We start from the raw sequence: 20,429 nt of genomic DNA, 5'->3' as shown, positions 1-20,429 counted from the left end.
TTCCACTGCTTTCACTCCCGTCAGTGCCTCGCCTTCACCTCACACTTTAACTGGCGCGCTGCGTTCAGTGTCCGCGCTGAAGGACGACAGTGGACGAACATGATGCGACAGCGTGAAACGTCTCTTCTTTGCTAACGAGAGGAGCTGCTGCGTATCAGTCTACAGTAATGAGCTTTTCCCAGTCTACTGTATGATAATTCAACGTGCTGCTGCAGTCACCGTCTGAATGTCTAATTCCATCTCGCCGTCGTTCCCTCTGTGTAATTAGCTCCAGCAGCGACTTTATGTAAAATAGTTGTGCCAAGTTTTAATTGATTAAAAGTCGGCGTGTTATTTCGAGGAAGAACAATGTAGATCCAATTAGCACTGTAACGTGTAAACATGAACACTAACTCCCATGGTGCACCAGGGTCTGCGTGGCTCTGAGTGTGTGTGTGTGTGTGTGTGTGTGTGTGTGTGTGATTCAGTGATCACTCTCATTTCTTAATCATCACTTTCTGCTCCAGATGAGACTTTATGAGGGGACTAAATTGCCTTAAAGGGATTTCTTATTAAAGGGATTACACCCATGTAATCCCCTTAGTCCCAGTGGACCCCCAAAAACCTGAACACACACACACACACACACACACACACACACACACACACACACACACACACACACACTCATACAGTACATAACCAGATTAGCTTGTGGAAATAAACGTGCACAATGTTTTTGACACGCTACAAATGAAAACACACGTTAAACAACGGAGCACATCCGTCACATGACCGCGTTGAAAATTGTGTGTTTAATTGTGTGTTTGTGTTCATTACACAAAAAGTAAAAGTGTTTGTGTGTGTATTTGTAACCTTGACTTGTATCAGTGTGTGCATGGTGTGTGTGTGTGTGTGTGTGTGTGTGTGGCAGTGTGTGTGTTTGTGTGCGAGTGTAGCGTAACGCCGCGGTTTTGGCGGCGCTCCCTCGTCTCATCCCCAATTAACGAAGACAAATCCGCTTCTATCTCCACTAATGAGAGTCTTTAAGGTGAAGGGACTCTGTATTTATTTAATAAGAAGAAGCTTATTTATTCCATTTCCATGAGAAAGAAAAGCCGCGGCTGATTCGCTCAGGGACGGATTAGAGGAGGAGGAGGAGGAGGAGGAAGAGCTGGAAAGGGAGGATGAGAACAAGCTGGATGGAGGAGAGACGTGAGGGAAGAAGGTAAAGAAAGAAAGGAGAAGGAAAACAAAGACAAGGAGTTAGGGAAGGAGACGGAGCAAACCTGGAGGAGCAGGAAGACTTTGATAAGGCAGAGGATGAAGAGGAGGGAGGAGTAAGAGAGAGGGAGGAAGAAGAGGATGACATCCTAGCAGCTGTAATACTGTAGGTGTGGGAGGAGAACGGCAGAAAAGGAGGTAGAGGAGTAAAGAGGAAGAGAAGTTAAAGATGAGGAGGACGAGCAGCTTGTAAATGAGAAGGACACTGACGATGAGGAAGAGGAGGGCAGGAGAAGTTCAGGGAACTTTCTGGAAACGATGGCAGAACTTCAACCTTCAGACAGCAGGAGAAACCCATTTATACGACTGAGCCGCTGCCAGCGAACGCAACCCAGGAAGGACTTCCTGTGCGCTCCTCCTGAACCTCCTCTGCTGGAGGAGTCAGCAAAGAGGAGCAGAAGGAGCAGAGGATGACTAACTCTTTCTCTGTGTCTGCAGGTGGAGCTGACCGGCAGCAGCTCTTTTGACTACATCCACCCCGGCGATCACGTGGAGATGGCGGAGCAGCTCGGCATGAAGCTTCCTCCGGGCCGAGGGATGTCTCTGTCCCAGGGGGCCGTCAACGAAGACGGGGCGTCCTCGGCGTCGTCGTCGTCGCACTCCGAGACGCCTGAACCAGGTAGGAAATGAGACATGAGGCAGAGGATCGATGCGTATGAAGGTGGACAGAAGTCCGTCAGACTCAGACTTTTCCTTCTGTCGAGCCTTAAAGTCGAGACTGAGGGAAAAGTCAAACATCACAAGAACATCAAAGTACAGAGAGGTGAATTAGAAGATCCAGTCCTGTCAGATCTGACACAGGAGCTGGCAGCGTTAGCTTAGCTTAGCATGAAGACTGGGGCTTTTCCTTGTGTTTGTTTGGTGAGCTGTTTCCAGCCTTCATGCTATGCTAAGCTAACTGTAGCGTCAGATATGAGGAAGGCTTCTTTTCATCTCATCACTGACAGAAAGTATTTCCCAAAATGTTGTCTGTCCCTCTGAATAAACCTTTGACCCTCTTCCTCGCTCGTTCCCCGGTATCCCAGAATTCCCTGCTGTCAGTGTGGATGTCATTAGTGTGTCTTATTGTAAAGCCGCCGCCGCTGTAAACCGGGAAAGGACACGTTCCTCATTGGGATTCTTTGCGTGGCCTTCGTCTGTCCCTCCATCTTTTTATCCCTCCATCCTCTCCTGCGCCACATGTTCAGGACTTTTTACCTTCCAAATGCTTTTCATTGTGCTTCTCTCTCCCTCTCTCTCATGCTGGTGATAATTTAAGTATTAGGGGAAAATCCATTTATAAATTAAACAAAATGACTTGATATCCATCGAGTCCCTTAGTTCATCAGCCTGTTCAAACAAGGAGGGGAAGATTGGCTTCGCGGCGGCCGGGGTCTTCGGAGACGGCACGGTAATTAGATCTGCTGCGGATTTATTCTTGGCTGATTGGTGCTGGTGATGGTTGAGGGGGGGCTTTAAATTAATTGGAGTTCCACATTTGAGGTTTTTGTTCTTTTTTTTCCCTTTGACTTTCTGCAAACCTCTAACCGAGCCTCCCCACGCACCCAACTGGAGACGGGAAGGATGTGAGGACACACATGTGGTCGTCAATGTCAATTTGTCTGGAGAGAAAGAAAAGGAGTGGAGGAGATCTGAGACACGGACGGGTGTTTCCAATGCTAATGTGCCCTAAAGACAGACAGATATGAAGACACTGGAGAAGAAAGAGGAGGACGGGGGTTTATATGGAGGCCTCAGTGATTCCCGAAGTTAATTTGACCAGAGAGAGGAAAGAAAGGAGGAGGAGGAGGTGAAGACGAAGGTGTTTGTTCTCCCCACTGAGTTTGTCCAGAGAGGGAGATGGAAAGAAAGAGGAAGAGAGGCAGGGGATGTAGGGACGTGCTGGAATGTGCACGAGTGCTTAGCAATGTTAATTTGACCAAAGAAGAAGAAAGAGACAGAGGAGCGCGCTCAGACGGACATGTGTGAGTGTGGAGGAGTGATCCCCGATGATAACGTGACCAGAGAGAGCAAGACGGAGGATTAGCATTCATGTATGTGTTCTTTAATGCTAATTCGTCTGGAGGAAGGGAGGAGGAGGAGGAGGAGGAGGAGGAGGAGGAGGGGCTGCTATGAATTTGTATGAGTGTTTCCCAGGAGGAGGTGGGGCTTACATCAGGTGTGCGTCGTCAAACACTAACCTGGACGTCCAGGTGGAGGCAGAAGGTGTTTCATCCACCACCATCCAACTTTCTAAGCTGAACAACAGCTTAGAAAGTTATGAAGGAGGTTTGAGCACAGCAGCAGAACAGAGCTGGGTTCAACATGTTGACTGACGGCTCTGAGGTCTGAGGTCTGAGGTCTCTGAGGTCTGAGGTCTGAGGTCTCTGTGGTCTGAGGTCTGAGGTCTGAGGTCTCTGAGGTCTGAGGTCTCTGTGGTCTGAGGTCTCTGTGGTCTGAGGTCTCTGAGGTCTGAGGTCTCTGTGGTCAGAGGTCTCTGTGGTCTGAGGTCTCTGAGGTCTGAGGTCTCTGTGGTCTCTGGTCTCTGAGGTCTCTCTGGTCTGAGGTCTCTCTGGTCTCTGGTCTGAGGTCTCTGTGGTCTGAGGTCTCTCTGGTCTGAGGTCTCTCTGGTCTCTGGTCTGAGGTCTCTGTGGTCTGAGGTCTCTCTGGTCTCTGGTCTGAGGTCTCTCTGGTCTCTGGTCTGAGGTCTCTGTGGTCTGAGGTCTCTCTGGTCTCTGGTCTGAGGTCTCTCTGGTCTCTGGTCTGAGGTCTCTCTGGTCTCTGGTCTCTGTGGTCTCTCTGGTCTCTGAGGTCTCTCTGGTCTGAGGTCTCTCTGGTCTCTGGTCTGAGGTCTCTGTGGTCTGAGGTCTCTCTGGTCTCTGGTCTGAGGTCTCTCTGGTCTCTGTGGTCAGAGGTCTCTCTGGTCTGAGGTCTCTGTGGTCTCTCTGGTCTCTGAGGTCTCTCTGGTCTCTGGTCTCTGTGGGGCACACAGAGGTGTGTTCCGTTCGAGTCTCCGTCAGCTGGATCATCTGGAGTCACAGGTCAGGTCGCTCTCTGCTCTATGGGTCTAAGAACGTGAGCGAGCAGCAGTCGAATGAAGTTTGTTGTTGTGTTGCTGTGAACTCGTGTTTTCTTCTTCTTCTTCTTCTTCTGGTATTAATTCGCAGCCGCTCGGCTCCTGATGATGATGAGTAATGCGTTTCCACGGGCACCTTCCTCATTAGTTTTCATTCCAGTCGATACCTGGCGGACGCCACGCCCGCTGACGTGTCCGGCTGAGCTTTTCCATTTGTTTACATCGTCTCTTCCTCCTCCTCCTCTTCCTCCTCGAGCCGTCTTTGTTTCTTTCGCCCTCCCTCGCTGGCGTTCCTGCGTCCATCGCCGTGAGTCTCCCATCGATCGCTGCTGATTTGTTTCACGCTCCGGGCGCCGCTTCCTCCTTCCTGTGCCCACGCTGTAGAGTTTAGGGCTGCCTGGACGTCTTCTCTACCTGCTCGCCTCATCTGGAGGACATGCGGTCGTGTGCTGGACTGGATCGTGTCTTTCTGACTGCAGAGGAACAGACACGCCTGTTGGACGAGGTCGCAGAGCCGCAGAGACGCTCAGCGATGACGGTTTAATGAATTCTTCCCGCAACGTCCCCTGACGGCGTCTGACATCAGGCAGCTCACATTTCTCAAAAATCTGTGTCATGGTTGTAATTTCTTGCAGAAGTTGAGATGAATCTGAGACGGGACGCGATGTGGGCGCTGATCACATGGTCCCGAGACATCACAGTCAGCCGAAGTGATGTGTGCGCGTCTTAAATGATGATGGAGAGAAAAATATTTCAGATCAACGCAGGAAACATGAACACGACCTCATTTCATCACACGTATCAATACGTTTCATGTTTATCAGCTTCATTGATGTTTGGGAAAGAAGTGGAACGCTCCAAAAACACCTGTTTGAACATGGCACAGGTAAACAGGCTGATCGGTAACAGGTGAGAGGATCGTGATTGGGTGTGAAAGGGGCGTCCTGGAAAAGCTCAGTCGTTCACAGAGGATGGAGCGAGTTCACCACTTTGTGAACACATGAAGGATGAAGGAGATGAACACATGAAGCTGCTGTCAGTGAACAGATCGATTATTGATGATCGATTCTGTCTCAGCTTTTGGGGAATCACAGCTGTAGCTCCACTCATCATGTTTTTGCATCATTCAGACGCTCTTCATCTGATGAAGCTCTGTCGGGGGGGTGATGATGAATAAACACGTGAACGCAGCATTAGCTGATGAGACGCTAACTGTTAGCGTTAGCTTACCAGCTGTGCTAACATTAGCAGATAAACACGATGCTGAGAAAACAGCTGCTGCGTCTGCCATTGGTCAGTCGGTGTTTAGGTGAAGGGTCAGCTGACCTGTAAACTCCACCCATCGGAGACTCCGTGCAGCTGAAAACAAACGCACAAACTTCCACATGAAGTCTGAGCTGGATTTCTTACCTCGCCGGCTGCTCTGTCATCATGAATCAGCCAGCTGACCTCATCGCTTTAATTACTGTCACGCTCATAAAGTATTGAAATTGGAGTTAAAACACCAGATGACCTTGGAGGAGAGAGATGTTCCTTTGAAGCTCTGCGCCGCTTTCAACACCCTCTTGCACTTAAAGAGAGTCATCTTTAAAAGCACATGACGCAATTTGACTAATATCAGTCAAAGTGAGGCGGAGACGCTGCTCCGAAGGCTGAGTGGCTGGAAGTGATCGTTCAGCCTCACTGAGAGCTGCTGCTCGGGAGCGTTTACTCTGCCTGTTGACTTTGACCTTCGACCTCCTCGCTGGAGGTGACTCATAAATACAAACTATCAACGACGTTGTGTTCAATGCACCTGCAAAATTCAGGAAAACACCCATTTTTACCTTTTTATCTTCATCAATAAGACGTCACAGCAGTCTCTGTAGAAAATGACGCCCTCCTGCACTGAGGCCTGTGAACAAAGACGTCCATGAACGCCACCTGACATCAAACCAAAGAGTGGAGAGAAGTAACTCTGTGTCCTTCACGCTGTGATAAACTGACCTGACAGCAGCTGAAGCTCAGTGTCAGTCATATTTCAAATGTTTGCTCATTTGTTTGGTTTCTGAGGAATGCAGCTCATCACCACAGTGAAGGACGGAGGTTCCCTGAACGCATCACCACGCAGAGCTCAAACGTCTGCTGTCGAAGGGATGTTCGAACACAAAGATCTCAGAAAGTATCCGTCTTCAAACGTGCATGACCACACAATGACGACACCTCTGACAGGAAACCACTTCTCTTCTCTGAACTCGTCTTTGTTCTTCGCCGCTCTCACGGCGCGTTTCGCCTTCAGGCGCCAGTTCAGCCTCTCGCACATGTTCACGTTCACAGCGCTGTCCTGAAAAACCTCCTGATGGAAGACGCGAATCCACCAAAACTCTCTCTGACTTCTCTCCTGTCAGACTTCTGCCCGCGCTTCATTTCGTTCACATTCATGCCATCAAACAGAAAAGCTCGCAGTTAATTGAGTATTTATTTCAATTTTCTCTCATCAGAGAGAAAAATTAGTTAGAAAAACACCCAAATTTCAAAGTCCTTCTGGAAGTAACAGTAATTCTGCCCTCCAGGAAAACACCATAAGTTCTCCATTATTAGCTCCTTGCGGTCTAATTGTCCGCGGCGTCGCCTTATTTCAACATCATAAGTCTTTGATTATTGTTGCTAATTACGCTATTAGCACAATGGAGGGAATAATTCGTCATAATCGCTCACATTCATCATAATTACCCAAGTTTACAGTCACCTACGCTTAATGTCATTTAGAGCGGCCAATGGCAGCCGCTGCTGCCCAAGGACGAGCGAGTGAGTGTGTGTGTGTGTGTGTGTGTGTGTGTGTGTGTGTCTGTGTCTGTGTCTGTGTGTGTCTGTGTCTGTGTGTGTCTGTGTGTGTGTGTGTGTGTGTGTGTGTCTGTGTGTGTGTCTGTCTGTCTGTGTGTCTGTGTGTGTGTCTGTGTGTGTGTCTGTGTGTGCGTCTGTGTGTGTGTGTGTGTGTGTGTGTCTGTCTGTGTGTCTGTCTGTGTGTCTGTGTGTGTGTCTGTGTCTGTGTGTGTGTCTGTCTGTCTGTGTGTCTGTCTGTGTGTCTGTCTGTGTGTCTGTGTGTGCGTCTGTGTGTGTGTGTGTGTGTGTGTGTGTCTGTGTCTGTGTGTGTGTGTGGTGTTTCGGTGGTGAAGCGTGTTTGTATTTGCATTTGAAATGTCACTTGGACTCCAGGACAGAAGGCAAAGGTCAAATCTGGCAGGACACACACACACACACACACACACACACACACACACACACACACACACACACACTCTCCAGCCTTCTCTCTGTCATCACTTCCTTGTGTTTGTCATAAACGTTGTCGTTCACGTTGAGCTTCTGCTCGTCTCCTCCAGACGAGTGTTTCCGTCACATGACCCGCTGCTCACCTGTCAGCTCCTAAAGGTGCCTCCTGGCTGGTCCCCTCGCTGATGATTGGCTCGTTGGTCCGAGGGATCCAGTGGCTTTCTGACTGACCAGCGGATCTTCTGCACTCACAGTGCTTCAGTTAATGAAATCAGTGTCATGAGTGTTTTTAAAGAAAAGCAGTAAAACCACTCGAGGCAAACAAAGAACTTTTCAGAGGCGGAGGATTATTACTAAAGCAAAATTATCCGTTTGGTTAAGTTTTATTAAACCGCCGCCGTGCTAATGGAATCTTTAGAGTACACAATAGCCAATCACAGGCCATTATTATTAGAGTTTTCTAATTAGGCTCCTTAACGAGGACGGGGCTGTTTACAATGGGAGCCGGAGCTGTTCAGATAACGACGGCAGAGGACAGGGCGGCTCCGGACGGCAAATAAAGCGCTCCTGTCTGCTATCTGCCTGTCACAGGGGTGATAACGCAGAACTTCTCAAGGTCCAACGCTCAACTTTTAATGTGTGTGTGTGTGTGAGTGTGTGTGTGAGTGTGTGTGTGTGTGCGCGCGCTCAGTCAAACTCAGTGTAAAGAGAAGGACGGGGTGTTGAATGTGATGAAGGTGTGTGTATTTAGGTTTTAATGGCACAGAGGAACTAAAGAGGGAAGGAAAGACCAGGAAGAGGAAAGAAAGGAGGGATAGAACAGGAAGGAGGAAGGAGGCAGAAAATACAGGAAGAGAGAAACAAAACTTTATGGATTCAGACTAATAATCCAAAAGATAATCAAATAAACGATGTTTGTTTTTATTGGTTAAGATAAAACTTTATTGATCCCTCGTTGAAAATCAGCAGCAAAAAAAAAAATCATCTTCACATGTGATGAACACATGAATGCATCATTATAACTCAGTCAGACGTTATTCTGACATCCTGCAGAATGAGTACTTTTACTTCAGTACTTTAAGTATATTTTGTGCTTTCACTTAAATTTTGAATACAGGACTTTTACTGGCCGTAGAGTATTTGTACACAGTGGTAATAGTACTTTCTAATAGTACATCAGTCTGCCCCCACTGGTGAAGTGAAGAAATGATGGACCAAAGACAGAAAAAGAGAGACGGAAGGACAGGAAGGAAGGGAGGAAGGGAGGAAGGGAGCAAGGGAGCAAGGGAGCAAGGAGGTTTCAAGTAAAGATCATGAAGATGAAGTGATGGAAGAAAAGAAAAAGAAAAGAAAGACAGAGTGAGAGACAGAAAGGAGGATGGACAGCAGGAGAGTGAGGGAGGAGGAAGTGAGGTTTCAAGTGAGAGATGAAGGAAGGAAGGAAAGTGAGAGATGAAGGAAGGAAGGAAGGACAACAGCAGCAGAATGGAGGGAAAGAGAAAGCGGCAGAGTGTGAATGTCCTCAGGGCTGGACTGCTGGTGGCAGACAGCACAGCAGGAGGAGGTCAAAGGTCACAGCTCTGCAGAGGCTGGCTGGGCCTGTCTCTCTCTCTCTCTCTCTCTCACACACACAGACACACACACACATACACACACACACACACACTCGCCTCAGTCTGCCTCGCAGCGATCTGACTGGTCACTCGTCACTGCTGTCATGTGAAAAGTCCACATGGACGATTTTACAGTTTTCATGGTTCTTTAAAAAACATCCTGAAATCTGAGTGTGTTACACTGACGACATCACCACACACACACACACACACACACACGCACACAAACACACACACACACACACACCGTCCTGCTGCCACTAACACTCACTACAGCACCAAACGTGGATTCATCCGCCGCTGAAAATAGTCCCACAAAGCTGTTTCCTCCTGTTTGTTTGATAAAAGCTGCAGTGAGCAGCTGTTTGGAGGAAAGAAGCTTTTAAGATAATGAAACTGTATTTGTGAGGAGCTTTCGAAGGAGCCAATGGGCTCCGAGCTCAGGCAGAAGTTTGACGTACATGTACTTGGAAGCCGTCCTCGAGTGAAGGCGCTTCCTCGCGCAGTCCTCTGAGCCGCGGCTGCACCGCGGATCTCTGCGTCTCGATCTGATCCGGCTGCAGACCGTCTGTCGGCGTCTTCACGGGAAGCGCCGCCAGCGCGTCTGTTCCGTCTGATCGGAGACAATAAGTCGTGGTTTGTGTTCATCGGGAGCCAGAGCGGCTCTTCACAGACGTGTTTGTTAAACCAGTTAGCAGCTCGATGAACACGGCCGCCGCTTCTATTCCTCCTCACGCCTTCCTCTGATTACGATGCTAATCTGCTCAGTCCATCCATCTGTCCCTCTCTGCCGCCGCCTGGATTCAATTACACCAAACACACTCCTCGCTCTGTCATCCTCGCCCGCTCTGCCTCTCCTTCCTCTTCCTCTTCCTCTTCTTCTTCTTCTCCTTCTTCTTCTTCTCGAGTCTCTGTTCCCTGCCTCCCTCTCTTGTTTGGTCATCTTTTATCTGGGGACGCTGCTGTCGTCTGGCCAAACACACAGAGAGGAGAAACAAAGACAGAAGGACTCAGAGACAGGAGGAAGAGAGCGGGTGATGAAGATGAAAGATAAAACCAGAGAGAGGAGGTGCAGGCGAGCAGCGATGGACTGATTCCGAGTCAGCTTCCATCCAGAGCGCTCTGTGAAAATGAATGTTTACAGTGTTAGCATGCTGCGTTAGCATCAAAGCTAACTGACCCACAGTTCTCTTCACTGAAAAACCAGCACATTTATCAGGATACAAAGAAATTCTGGCTCCAACAAAGCAGTTTTGCTCTTGTTACAATTCTAGAAATCCTAGTTTAAAGCATCAACTTACTCAGAATCAGTCATAAAATCTCAAGAACAACAAGTGAAAAGCTCGAACATAAAGACTGTCTGATGAGAAAGTCGATTTGCCTCCTTGTTCTCTCTTAGATTTTGGTTTTCGCGGTGTTGATTCTTGTAGCTGTTGCTCGGCGTCTTGTGCGTGCACACACTCCTTCCTGCTGGCTCTGGACCGTCCTTCTGCATGGACGCTGTCCTTTGAGACCTGCTGAATCCATGAGTCCATGGACGGACGGACGGCTGTCTGTGGACGTCATTTCGTGTCTCCGAGGACCATAAATGTGCTGATGTGTCGGTCAGGACCAAAGTGTTGGTCACATGATCCGGGCCTCTTCCTGTCTGCGGCTGGACAGACAGAGAGGACGAGGGACGCAGACACGGGGTGAGGAAGCGAGCGAGTCGGCGTCCCGGTTTGTCCTGTAAAAACAGACCCGGAGCAGCAGGAAGCCGATACGTTCGCTGTTTGTCCAGAGATCGAGGAGTTTTCAGTGCAAATGCCACGGGAGGAGCCGCCGGACGGTGCGTTCAGGTGACGTCCTCTCTGCGGGAAATCTGACATTTGTCATATTTGTTTATATTTGTTTTTGTTTGTTTTTGTTTTGTTTTGCTTCGTTTGGTTTTTCCTCTCTGACATGTTGGAGGTGTGCGTGCGTGCGTGCGTGCGTGCGTGCGTGCGTGCGTGCGTGCGTGCGTGCGTGTGTGTGTGTGTGTGTGTGCGTGCGTGTGTGCGTGTGTGTTTTAGCTCTTGTATCTGATTCCTTCATTGTGTCGTCATTTGCTTCTTTATCCTTCATGTCTTTTTCCTCTTTTCTTTCTTTTTCGTCTTTTTTTCATTGTTTTGAAGTTTGTTTTTATTTTCACTTCTAGTAAAAGTGTCTCACGTCCACACGCACACATTAAACGTGCGTTTGTCTTCTCTCTCCATTTCTTCACCTCCCTCTCTTTCATGCTTTCCGTCACTCTTCTTCAGTCTCCCTCTGTCTCTTTCCCTCTCTGGAAGTAATTATGGAGGTTGCAGGTACAGACAATTACTTATTATCTCTCCGTTGTGTGTGTGTGTGTGTGTGTGTGTGTGTGTGTGTGTGTGTGTGTGTGACCTCTGACCCCATCCAAAACAAAGACGAGCTGTCAGTCCCGTCGTCCATATCAGAGAAAGCAAATTGTTTTTCATTTACTCTCCTCTTCACGCTCTCCTTCCTCCCCCCTTCCTTTCTGTTTCCTCTCTGTCTCCTGGTTTCAGCTTCCTCCGTCCCTGTCTGTCTTCATCCTTCCTCTCCTGCCTTCCTTCCTTCCTCCTTCCTTTCTGTCTTCTTCTCCTGCTCCCTCCCTTATTCGTTTTCCCCTCTGTCTTCTTCCCATATCCATTCCCAAAAGAGGAAGAGGAGAATCTAAAGACAGCTTAGAGAAGTCTTAAGAGTCCCGTCACAGGAGGAGAGGAGGGAGGAGGAGGAGGAGGAGTCTCTGTGGAGGAAAGACAGGAGTAAAAGGAGAGAAAGAAAGAGGAAGGATCAAGGCGTCTCCAGACTATTAGAGCGCTGTTTGATTTGAGCTCATTGTCCTGATAAGACTGTCAAAATAAAAGTCTTTTTTAATCACTGCAGTGAGGAGGAGGAGGGGAGGAGTGGGGGGGGGGGGGGGTGATGGAAGAGAGAAGGAAGGGAAGAGAGGGGAGAGGGGAGAGAGGAGGAGGAGGAGGAGTGGTTTTACCTTTCTTTACCTTTGGTTCCCAGGCTACTGCATTATGGGAAAGAGCTTTGAGGAAATCTACCATCACACACACACACACACACACTCTGTACTGTGTGAAAAAGTAAACCAGTCTGAACTCAAACTCTTTTGTTATTTCATTTCACTCCCCCTCCTCTTCCTCCTCCTCTTCCTCTCTTTCCCTATTTCTCATCCTGTTTTTCCTCCTCTTTCATCATCTTCTTCTCTCTCTTCCTCCTCATTTTATCCTCCTCTTCTTCACCTCTGCTCTCATTCTTCCTCCTTTGTGCACCTCCCTCCTCTTCCTCTCCCTCCTATTCTGCTTCTTCCTTCTCCTCCTGCTTTGCCTTTCCCTCATTTTTCTTTCTGCACCCTCTTCCTCTGAATAATCACCTTCATCCGTCTCAGCATGTTCCTCCTCTCATTTTTCCTCCACGCTTCCCTCCTTTCCCTCCTCTGCTCTCTCTTCCTTCCCTCACCCCTTTCTTCTTCCTTTCCTCTGCCTTTTTCTCCTTCTCTTCTTTCCTTCCTTCTCTTCATCCTCATCCCTCTCCTCCCGCTCCCCCCCCCGCCTTACCTGTACCTCCTCCTCCACCTTCAGTAAACTGAAAAATTATCACTTGGGCTTTTCTCGCTGACACAATTTGTCAAATCCCGTCTGATAGGAAACACATTCTATTCATAAGGTGAGACTGGCCTCCCCCCCCACCCCCCCACCCCCCCAGCGGTAGCAATTCAATTACAGCCGAGGAGGCGATAGTGAGCCGGAGAGGCAGGAATATGACAGGACAGTTACAGAGTGTTTACACAATTAAACTTTCACTGACAACACTGTGTGTCTGTGATGAATGCCTTCACCTCCACTGTGTGTGTGTGTGTGTGTGTGTGTGTGTGTGTATATATATACACACTGTGTTTAACTTATGTCTGCTCTTATATATGTATGTGTGTGCGAGCGAGTGAGCTACGACACATTTGTCATGATTGCCTCTCGCCCGCCACCTCTCTGATGTCCCTCGGCTCCGGCCCTCGTTGCATTGTGGGTAAGAAGAGGAAGTGATGGAAAAGAGAGAGAAAAGGAGGGAAATGAGAGAAACAAGAGGGTGTGTGTGTGTGTGTGTGTGTGTGTGTGTGTGTGTGTGTGTGTGTGTGTGTGTGTGTGTGTGTGTTGGACCGTCATGCAGGTTCATTGGTTTGTTGCTGTGTTAAAGGAGCAGTTGAAAATGGATGTCAGTCATCTGTGTGTGCTGCAGTCCAGGTGCGATTAGCTTAGCTTAGCACAAACACTGGAAGCAGGGGGAAACAGCTAGCCTGGACTGGTTGAAAAGTCCACCCTCCATGTTTGATGTGAGCTTGACTTTAAAGATCACCTTTGTGCTTTCGTGGAGCTGCATGCTGGAACTCTGGTGGAAGTTTCTTTCAGCACCGACAGAACAACATGAAGCAAACAGCCAATCAGCTGAGGCGAGCTCGTGCTGAAGGTCGTGTTTCAGTCGAACGGCCTCAGGTGACGTTCATGAAGCGCTCAGAGCACAAAGGCTTTCAGCGCAGGAAGTCGCTGCATGAGCAGGAGGATGAACAGGAAGTGGTCAGGTTCTGTGGACGTTGTTTAATGTTCGATCTGGAGCTGACAGACGTGGAGTAGAAGGTTCGTTCTTGACCTTTGACCTCACGTACATTAGAACATGAGACTTTGTGTTTGTCTCTGTCTTGGTTGATCTGATGATGTCACAGCGTGTTTTCAGCCGCTCAGAGCTGCTAAACGACGCGTTCGTGTGCCACATGCGTCTCTTCTGCTGGATTATGTCACACTTGTTAAGCCAATTATATTTCAGCCCGCCATCGGTCCGTCTGGTCGTAGCGGCGGCGGCGGCGTCTTGAGGTCGCAGCGACCTTGTTGTAGCTCGTTTTGTCTGCTCTCGCGTGCCGGCATCACGTTAGCTAGTTATCAGTCGGACACAACAGGCTCCCTGAACCAGGAAGAGGTATTATACTGTCTGACAATGATACGCCATCCCACTGAGACACACACGCACACACACGCACGCACGCACGCGTGGAAAGAAGCCTGGTGCACTCTGGGTATTGTCCAAAGATCACAGGCGTAGGTGAGTTGTTCTTTTTAATTAATCATTTGTCCTTCAAACGGGGAAAGTTTCCGTGCCGTAGATAATTAGGTCCCAGAGTCGGCGGCGGCGCCGCCGGCAGCCACCTGCTGCCTTTGTAGCACTAATCTTTGTCTTGTAGGAGCGCCGTCCCCGAAGACGCCGCGGCACCGCTCGCCAAACGAGCTGAATGAGAAACACCTCTGAATCCCCACACGATCCTCCACCTCCTCCACCTCCTCTTCAGTTTGTCTTCTTTTTCATCTTTACTCCCCCTCCTCCTTCTCCCCTTTTCTTTTCATTCCTTTTGCTCCTCCTCCTCCTCCTCCTCCTCTTCTTCTTCTTCTGTTTGTCATCTTTTTCTGTTTCTCATTCCCTCTGCTCCTCCTCCTTTCACTTCATTTGCTGCAGAAGTTGCACCTCCTTCTCCTCCTCCTCTTCTTCTTTTTGTTCTGTCCATCTTCTTTGTTTTCCTCCTCACTCCCTCCTCCTCCATACCCTCCACCACCTCCTCTTCATCTTCTTCTTGTTTACTTCTGATTTCTTCTTCTTCTCTTCCCTCTCCACTTCTTCTTCTTCTTCATCTTTTCTTCCTCTTTGTTTGTCTCTTCCTCCTCTCTCCCTCAGTCACACCTCCATCTCCTCTTTCTCCCCTGTTTGTCATCTTTTAACTCGTGCTCCTTCTCCTCTTTTTCTTTCCTCCCTTTCACCTTTTCTCCTCCTCGGCAGGGTTAGCACTGACACCTCCTCTGTCAGGGCCTCCTGTGTGGACTTAGCGTCTTCCTCCCTCATCTTCCTTCCCCCGTCCAAACAGTGACAGGGTGATTGGTGACTGTCTGCAGGTGTGAGCTGTGATTGGTTGTTTGTCTTTGTGATGGACGGGTCACCTGTCCAGGATGAACCCGCCTCCCTCCCAGTGTCGGCTGGGATCAGCTCCAATCTGTTTTTCTCCTCTTCCTCTTTCCTTTCCTCCTCTTCTCCTTCTGTTGGTCTTCATTTCTTTTTCTCTCCTCCTCTTCTGTTTTTTCTTCTTCTTCCTAAAGCTCATCATCCTCCTCTCCTTCCTCTCCTTTCCTTCTGTTTGTTTCTTCTTCGTCTATCTGACTCTTCAGCTTCACCTCTTCCTCTTCTTCCTTCTTCTTCTGGTCTTCTTCCGTTTCTCTTCTTCTTCATGTGTTGTTGTTCTTCTTCTCTCCTCCTTCTGTGTGTGTTCTTCCTTCACTCCATTCATGCAGAAATTGTTTGGAATTGTACAAGAACACACACACACACACACACACACACACACACACACCAACACCTCCTTGCCAAGGCTTCTGTGTGTGTGTGTGTATGTGTGTGTGTGTGTGTGTGTAAATGAACGGGGAGACTGTGTGTGTATGACAATGAAAGTGATATCTCTCTCTCTCGTGTGTGTGTGTGTGTGTGTGTGTGTGTGTGTGTGTGTGTGTGTGTGTTTCTGTGGGGAAACTAATCCCATTAATTCAAAGTGAATAACAGAGCTGGGGGGGGGGGGGGGTCCTGCTCCCCTGTCGTTCATCCGTCCTCCCTCTCTTCTGTTTCCTCTCTCCCTCCATCATCATTATTCCTCCGTCAGGCCGGCGGCTGATTTCCTGGAGGACCAAGAGGACGGACTGACGGAGGGCTGGAGGACGGAAAGGGGGGGCGGGGGGGGGCTCCTCCTGGGACGCCTCTTCCTCCTCTCCTTTATTTCAGTCCTCTCTCACCCTCGTTCACTCTTCTTCCCTCATCTCTGTCCCACCCTTTCTCCACCTCCTCTTCCTCTCATTCCTCCTCCTTCCTTCCCTTATTTTCTTTTTTCCCATTATTCCTCTTTTCCTTCTCTCCTTCCTTCTTCTCCCTTCCCATCTCTTTTCCCCACCTCTCTTTTATTCATTTGTTTTTTTCATTCCCTCCGTTGTTTTTTCTACTTCTCTCTTCTCTTTCACACTCTCTTCCTCTTCCTGTCTTTTTTGTTCTTCCCTCTCTTCCTCCTTCATTTCTCCTCCCATACGTCTCTCTCTTTCTTCTTTTGTTGTCTCTCTACTGTTTTGTCCTCCTTTTCTCTCCCTCTCTCATCTCTTCCTTCCTTCCTTTTTGAAGTTATACTTTTTTCTACTTCCCATTTCCTCCCTCCTTCCACTCCTCCTCCCTGTTTTTCTTCCTCTGTTCCTTACATGCTCACACATTTTTCCTTTTCTTTCTCTCTCTCTCTCTCTCTTTCTCCTCCTTTCTTTCAATCTCCTGCTCCTTTCACTCCCTCTTTCTCTTTTTTCTATCCTTTTCTTTTTAATTTTCTCTCTCCTTCACTTTTTCAACTTCCTTTTTAATATTTTTTATTAAATATATTATATATATTTTTCTTTTCTTTCATTTCTGTCCATCCTTTTTATCTTTTTCTCTCTCATCTGTTCTTTTTCATTTTTTCCTCCTTCATCCTTTCTCCTTATCCTCTCCTCCCTTTCATCTTCCTCTTTTCTTCATCTCTCTTCATTTCTCTTTTTTCTCTTTTCTGCATCCTTTCATTTGTTTGTATGTCTCCTTTTCATCTCTCCTCTCTCTCCTTGTTTTCTTCTTTTCCTCTCTGTTTCCCCTCTTTTTCCCTCCCCCCTCCCTCCCTCCCTCACCTCTTGTCTCTCCTCCTTCAAGGACATTTATATTATAAAGGATGAATTTGCATATTAATTCATTTCTTTCAATTTTTTCAGATTAGGCGTTGTCAACACGTATCAGCGCTGATCAAACTGCCGCGTCCACCGGAGACGTGTGTGTGTGTGTGTGTGTGTGTGTGTGTGTGTGTGTGTGTGTGTGTGTGTGTGTGTGTGTGTGTGTGAGAGAGAGAGAGAGAGAGTAAATCAAGCAGCCTCACAGCACAAAAACACTCGCTGGTACTGTGGTGAACACAGATATGTGCAGTACACATGCAGTACAGTGTGTACTCAGTGTGTACTCAGTGTGTACTCAGTGTGTACTCAGACACAGAAACACACTGAATATTAAAGTGAGATTCTCCTTTCAGACCAAACCACAGTGAACGAGAGACTCAAGAAAAACATCTGTCGTTTGTTCGAATGTCCAAATCACGTTTGTTGGACGAGGACGAGGCTGCGTGAAGTGTGACGCCTGTCCACCTGAGACAGAAGTGGACGCCGGGTGACGATGTTTAACTCACCCCGTCAACACAAAGCGCTCCCGCAGATTCGCAGTATTTTTCACAGTGATTTGATCAAAGTGCAGGACTTCGACAGCAGAGACTCGACTTTCTAACCTGAACATGAGAAAACGTTCAACACGCTCGAGCGAATAATGAAGGGAAACAAATGAAATGCAGAAATATCAGGAAACATTTTGCAGCTTTGTAGATACATTAATTAAACATGTTTCCTCGTGCTGATAAAAAATGTCAATCAAGCAGCATTAAGTTCTCACATCATGTGAGTCAACATCATATTTAAGACCAGAGGAGGGCGCCGTGGACGACTCTGAGGGCAGAGGTCGCTGCTTGTGTCCTGCTTCCTGTTTCACAGGCAGCCTGTGTGTGTGTGTGTGTGTGTGTGTGTGTGTGTGTGTGTGTGTGTGTGTTTCAGATTACATCACACACACACACACACACACAAACACGGTTTTAACACACAAGCACACTCAGTCATGTGACCTCTGCTGAAACACAGTTTTCCCACACTTCCTGTGAACACGTTTAGTTCAGATAATCAGTTCGTCTGATTGGCCCGCTGCTCGCCGTGGTCACTGAACTCAGACGTTCAGTTCTTATCACTGACAGACGTGATGGACAGACGCTCGGACTGAGACCCGGCTGTGTGGAGCTGAACTTCCTCTCGGTTGCAGGCTGGGGTTGAGGGAAGCGCCGTGTGAGCGAGGGTCCTCGCAGGTACGGTGAAGCCTGACCACAGCCAGCTGTCCTGTGGAGCTGCGCGTCGTTGATGTGTGCGTTCGTACGACGAGACGTGTCCCGGCTGTCTGTCCTCCCATCACTCGCTCTGATGGATGCAGAACTTATGAATATGCAGTTGATTTCTGCCGCTGACAAATGGAGCGTCTCACCTTCAGGACGCCGCTCGCCGGGCGAGGGGGGGGCATGAAAAATGTACTTCCTGTGTGGGATTTAATGTCGTGAAGGACGGCACGGCGGCGGCCGGGTGGAGGAGTGTGATCTCTTTATGGAGGCTTCAGCTCCACTCAGACTTTTATTTTGACAGATTACAGCTTTCAAACAAATTGGATATTTCTCCTTAACGCACCTTTAATTTGCGCCTGAGCGTCGTGTTTGTCTTGTTTTTCTCCCGTCTCGCCTCCTGACGTGTTTTGACATTTCGCTCTTTGATTGCCTTGAGCTGCTCCGAGATGATTGGCAGGTTGACAGCGGCTGCGATTGGCCGACCGGTCCTGCTGAGAGAATGAATGAGTTTATTTGTTTTACAGCGATCCGCATCGTTCCTCATCGTTCAGCTCAGATCAGGTTCTGAGTCCTCGAGGGCGTCTGTTCATGCTTTAGATCATGAAATCATTTGAATATGTCTCCCTCTGTGTCTGTGTGTCTCTGTGTCCTCAGTGGAGTCCAGCAGTCCCAGTCTTCTGGCCCCCGATAACAGTCTGGAACGATCGTTCTTCATCAGGATGAAGTCCACGCTCACAAAGAGAGGAGTCCACATCAAGTCCTCAGGATATAAGGTGAGTTCAGCTCGTTTGGTCGCCGTCGCCTCGTGCTTCCTGTCCTAAAAAGTGATGAGCGGCGCTGCGACGTCATTGGTGGACCGTCACTGTGCTTCACGACATGCATCAGAGGGAACCCGAGCTCTCTGATTCACACACCTGTCAGCAGCTTTCACAGGTGACACACACCAGGCTCTGCTTGGAGGCGGACCCTCAGCGTCCGGTGGTGTCGGTCCAGGTGATTGGTCCGCCTTAGTTTGATTGATGTTTTGACATCGTCCCTTTGAACTGAAAACACAAACAGTCCAACGTGCAGCGTGTCGCCTGCAGTTGGATGTTCGCTCCAAAAAAACTTTATTTGAATAAAAAAGTCAACATTTTGGCCCCACCAGGACTTTGATTGACAGCAGCATTGAACACATGAGAAAATACTGGTGATATTTATCCAGAATGAGCCTCATCGACGAGACAGACGTGTGTTTTTCAATGAAAAGAAGTTGAATATGAAAATATCAATAAAATAAAACTGATCCAGTAAAAATGAATTATTCTTCAGCACCGACAGTGGAGCTGGACTGAAGACACTTTGGACACAGTGACGTCGTGTTTGTGCTGTCTGTCTCTGCAGAGACCACACACACACACACACACACACACACACACACACACAGGATCTTTGCTAAATCTGCTGACTGACTTCACACACATTCTGAGGAGACAGGATTATGTGATCTGACCAACGTATCTGTGTGTTCATATGTGTGTGTGTGTGTGTGTGTGTGTGTGTGTGTGACAGGGATCTCCTTGGAGACAGGAGAGCATGTTATCAGACACTGGCTTATAGTCTCACGATCCGTCTTAAAATGAAGTGATCATATGGAAATCTGTAATCCCACCGTGGACAAATAGGTGTGTGTGTGTGTGTGTGTGTGTGTGTGTGTGTGTGTGTGTGTGTGTGTGTGTGTGTGTGTGTGTGTGTGTGCGTGTGTGTGTGTGCTCTCTCTCTCTTGCTTTATCCCACTCTAATACACTGGACTCTCTGCAAAGACGACAACGAGCTGCTGTAATCAATCAGTTCATCGATTGATTGATTGATTGATTGATTGATTGATTGGGTTGATTCTTTGAATTTGTGATGAATTCACTGAATTCATACATGAAGATAAAAACATGTGAAGCATTTTGAAAGAACGACTCGTTTCACTGATGAAACTGAAAAAGATTCATTTTTCAGTCCAAATAATCAAGGAGTGCTTTTATTTTGTTATTTAGCCAAAATAAAAGTGTGTGTGTGTGTGTGTGTGTGTGTGTGTGTGTGTGTGTGTGTGTGTGTGTGTGTGTGTGTGTCTCTCGTATACCATGTTCCACCTGGCAGACTCAGATCACATGCAAATCACTGTGGAGACAGAGACGCCCATAAATATTCATCCACACGTATGCATATATTACTGCAC

At 48.1% G+C, this 20,429-nt stretch overlaps 1 protein-coding gene across 1 annotated transcript in view; it reads left to right on the top strand.

Annotated features, from left to right (window-relative positions):
* Positions 1 to 20,429, top strand: part of npas3 (neuronal PAS domain protein 3) — a 250,336-nt gene that overhangs the window by 208,904 nt on the left and 21,003 nt on the right. Inside the window, exons 6-7 of the mRNA XM_076748704.1 lie at positions 1,702 to 1,882; positions 18,875 to 18,993. Coding sequence (XP_076604819.1) covers positions 1,702 to 1,882; positions 18,875 to 18,993 — 300 coding nt within the window. The remainder of the gene's footprint in view (positions 1 to 1,701; positions 1,883 to 18,874; positions 18,994 to 20,429) is intronic.

The sequence above is a fragment of the Chaetodon auriga genome, chromosome 14, assembly GCF_051107435.1.
Source record: "Chaetodon auriga isolate fChaAug3 chromosome 14, fChaAug3.hap1, whole genome shotgun sequence".
Lineage (NCBI taxonomy): Eukaryota > Metazoa > Chordata > Actinopteri > Chaetodontiformes > Chaetodontidae > Chaetodon > Chaetodon auriga.
This window is presented reverse-complemented; position numbering and strand designations above follow the sequence as displayed.